At 49.0% G+C, this 3,840-nt stretch overlaps 1 protein-coding gene across 1 annotated transcript in view; it reads left to right on the top strand.

Annotated features, from left to right (window-relative positions):
* The first annotated feature begins 2,954 nt into the window (after nucleotides 1–2,954).
* RFC2 (replication factor C (activator 1) 2, 40kDa) overlaps nucleotides 2,955–3,840 on the top strand; it is a 28,066-nt gene continuing 27,180 nt past the window's right edge. Inside the window, exon 1 of the mRNA XM_006859707.1 lies at nucleotides 2,955–3,061. Within this exon, the coding sequence (XP_006859769.1) occupies nucleotides 2,955–3,061 (107 nt within the window). The remainder of the gene's footprint in view (nucleotides 3,062–3,840) is intronic.

Here is a 3,840-nt window from a genome sequence, read left to right as displayed (position 1 = left end):
ATAGGACTCTTGTGGTACAATAGTGAATAATTGTTATCAGGACTAACTGTGAAGATTAGAAATGTAAAGGTAGACATTTTGTAGCAAAAGGAGGGGAGTGATTGACTTTGCAGTCCAGGAGCAAAGGTCCCTGGGACCATCAAGGGAGAAGAGTGAATTCAGGACCCTACCCAGAGAAACAGTGATACCAGACATGAGACAGAGAAGATGATGTAGAGAGATGGAGTGACTGGGGATTATAGACCCAGAGAGGGAGAGGAGCTGTGTGCTGATGACTTGGGGGCAGGCTCACAGGGAATACCCTTTAGTTGGTTGATGATACACGGAAGGGATTGTAACCATGGCAATGAAACGATCCATGACAGGATGAATGTAAAGCTCATGTTCTCCCATGTAAACTATCACATTATTTACAATAAAACATTTTAAAAACAAACAAAAAACTACCACAGAATGTGGGCCCTTTGGGATTCCTGCCCGACTGGAAACGACTGGAGAAGAAGACAGTGTGTGATCTTGTCTCATCCTACTTCACCATAGGGCACATTGTAAATAAGTGGGCAGCACAAAAATGGTGCTAAGGTCATGTCTGACTTCCCCTGCCGTCACTAGGGAGGAGAATCAAACTCAAGTCAGGCCAAGGCTGATGCCCATGACATGGAGTCAGACATGCTTCTGTCCACCACCTTCTTTACCCCATTCTGACACCGACACTCTCTGTTTCACATCTGGGTTTAATAACCCATTGCAATGGCCACACAGAACTCATAGACAATACTCACGATTATAGTGTTTACTAGGGAACTGAACAGGTCACAACTCAGGGGGCAGCAGTTCTCCAGTCATTAGCCACTCTGCCATGTGGCCCTTCAGCCTCTGCCCTATCAGACAAGCATTACCAAGCCTCCTATATTAGCTTTACTTGGTCCCTGGGCCTAGAAGCCTGAAGCTGCTGTCTGCTTTTCTAGGTAGGGATCTCATGCTCCACTCATGCTCTTCTTTCTTGATGGTCCTGGGGTCATCTCTTCCTGCTTCTGAGACGGCTCCTTTTAACCTAGCAGGATAGCAAGACTAACCAAGGCCAGCACTGGAGTCCTGTACTGCCTGTTTGCATGGGCTCACGCAATCCTTTGGAAGGAATTAAGGTTTCAGATAGGAAAACCGTATCAAGTAAATTCAAGGTATCACAGACAGCTACTGCTTGGACCCTGCTGGGCTGGCTCATAACTGCAATGCGTGGATGACATTAACTCAGCGCCCCTGAACACAGAGAAGAAATGAGGGAACAGGGGCGTGGGGACCTAAGCACCAGGTTGGAAAGATGGTGAAGGGTGAAAATCTCCTGCAATGTGAATCCTGGAGCCCATATTTGAATGACTAGAAGATGAGTTGGTCTCTTAGCAGTGATGTTGTTGTTGTTGTTGTTAAGTGCCGCCAACCCAGTTCCAACTCATAGTGATTCTGAGAAGCAGTGGGTGGGTTTGAACTACTGACCTTGTGGTTTGAAGTCAAGTGCTGATCCTATAACGTCACACCAGGTGTGTCTATCTGTTGGCTTTAAGAGTCCTATAAATGTATAATTCTGATTCTTTTTTTTTTTTTTTTTAGTTCCTTACTTTGGGTGCACACTTGGACTTCTGTTTTGAACAATATAGATTAGGTGACTGAAAACCACTAATAACTGATGATGAATGGAGAGTAACCATGGGGCTTGATCAGTCCTTCGGTGAAAACCCAACAGTTCCTTACAGCTGTCCCAAACTGCTGTGGAAACGTGGATCCCCACTGTTCATTACAGACACTCAACTGATCATTTACAGTGCACCAGGCCCTGCCGTAAGTACTGGAGATAGATCTAAATAGGCCTCAACTTGAGCCTTCAATTCAGACATCAAAGCCAGTTTCCCCTTAAATTATAATGCAAGATGGTAAGTGAAATAATGGGATTTTGTCAATGTGCTGGGTGGGGCAGAATCCTGGCTCCACCACTTATAGCCTTCATGATGCTAAATAAGTTCTGGAGTTTGTTTCCTCATCAGCAAAGTATGAGTGATGTTGTTGCTAAGTGCTGCTGAGTGAGTTCTGATTACTAGCCACCCTGTATAGGGTTTCCAAGGAGTAGCTGTTGGATTTGAACCACCAATCTTGTGATTAGCAACCCAGTGCTTATCCACATCAGAACCATAGAGAGCATGTTATTGTTGTTGTTATGTGCCATGCATAGCGACCCTGTACATGAGTAGTAATCTACTGTTTGATCACTGTTGTTTGTGCCGTAAAATCAGTTCTGACTCATAGAGACCCTATAGAGTTGAGGAGCGGCTGCTGGGTTTGAACCGCCCACCTTGCGGTCAGCAGAGGAGTGCTTATCCTGAAGCAGCACAACAGTGAGGTGTATTTCTCTGGAATAAAAACTTGAGTCCGATCCCACAGAGGGGCAGCTGTCTCCTTTGAAAAACGGGGATAATTCCCTTCTCGCAGCACTGATAAGAAACTGGTAAGCAAAACTGGCGCAGGCGCTCACCAAGTGGGAGCTGGCGCTACTCAGCCGGCAAATGTGAGCAATCCAGAAAACGGCACAGGCAGGTACCAGGCGCCGGCTCGGCCTCGGATACCCGCGTGTCCGTATCCGCGTGTCAGGGGGTCTGCATGAGGCCGACAATGACCACAGGACCGGGCTTCTCCCTACCCGGCCAGGAATGCTCCAGCTGCGCGGAGAGGCGCCCAGGCAAACACTCAAAGACGAAAGTCACAAAAACCTGTTCCGAAGCCGCCCGCCTCCTCGGAAGGCGACACGGAAAACTACTTCCTTAGGAAACGCGCGTCCACAGGAATGGTGCCCAACGCGCAGGCGCACAAAGGAGAGGTCTCACGACTTCCGCTCGCGACCGGCGGGGTTTGCGTGTTGACGTCAAGAGGCGGTGTCTCGGGCGGCGGGAAGAGTCGGTGGGAGAATGGAGGCGCAGGAGGGTGGAGGTGGAGTCGGCGAGCTAGCGGCCCAGGACCCTTCCCCAGCGCCCAGCAAGGCCCCCAGCAGCGCCGGTCACTATGAGCTACCGTGGTGAGGATCCAGGCCGTTAATAAAGGGTGCATCTCGCTGTGAGATAGGGCGAATGCAGGCTCCCGTAAGCGGGCATTCGTTTGGGGGACCCGGCGTCAAGGGACGTGGGTCTCTGAACCCACCTGGGGTGGAGATTTGCGGGGGTGGTCTCAACTCGGGAAACGAAATCCCCATGGGAACGCTGCTAATCGAAGTAACAGCTGCCCCAACCGAAATGCCCACCAACCAATAAGTGAATGGATAAACAACATGCCACCCTTACCCAAGGGGATATTATTCAGCCATAAAGAGAATTAAGCCCCTATGCAGGCCGCAATATGAACTTCGACAGCATGCTGAGTGAAATAGGCCAGTCCCAAAAGGATAAATATTGTACGATCTCGCTTAGATAAAATCGACAAATATGTAGAACCCAAAGTTTACCAATGATTACTGGGCTGCTTAGGGGTACAGGTTTTTGTTAATGTTGTTAAGTGCGGTCGAGTCGGTTCCGACCCATAGCGACCCTGTATAGAGTTTCCGAGGAGCAGCTGGTGAGCTTGAACTGTCGAATTTGCAGTTCAAACGGCTTTGCAATCTGGCGCATAACGCACAGCGCCACACCAGGACTCCGTTGTTAGGTGCCATCAAATTGGTTCCGACTCATAGCAAACGTGTGCACAACAAAACGAAACACTGCCCCGTCCTGCGTCATCCTCACAATCACTTTTACACTTGAACCCATGGCTGCTGCCACTATGCCAATCCATCTTATTGGGGGTCTTCCTCTATTTCACTGA

The sequence above is a fragment of the Chrysochloris asiatica genome, unplaced genomic scaffold (assembly GCF_000296735.1).
Source record: "Chrysochloris asiatica unplaced genomic scaffold, ChrAsi1.0 scaffold00034, whole genome shotgun sequence".
NCBI lineage: Eukaryota > Metazoa > Chordata > Mammalia > Afrosoricida > Chrysochloridae > Chrysochloris > Chrysochloris asiatica.
The sequence above is the reverse complement of the archived record's forward strand: the minus strand, read 5'-3'. Positions and strand labels throughout refer to the sequence as shown.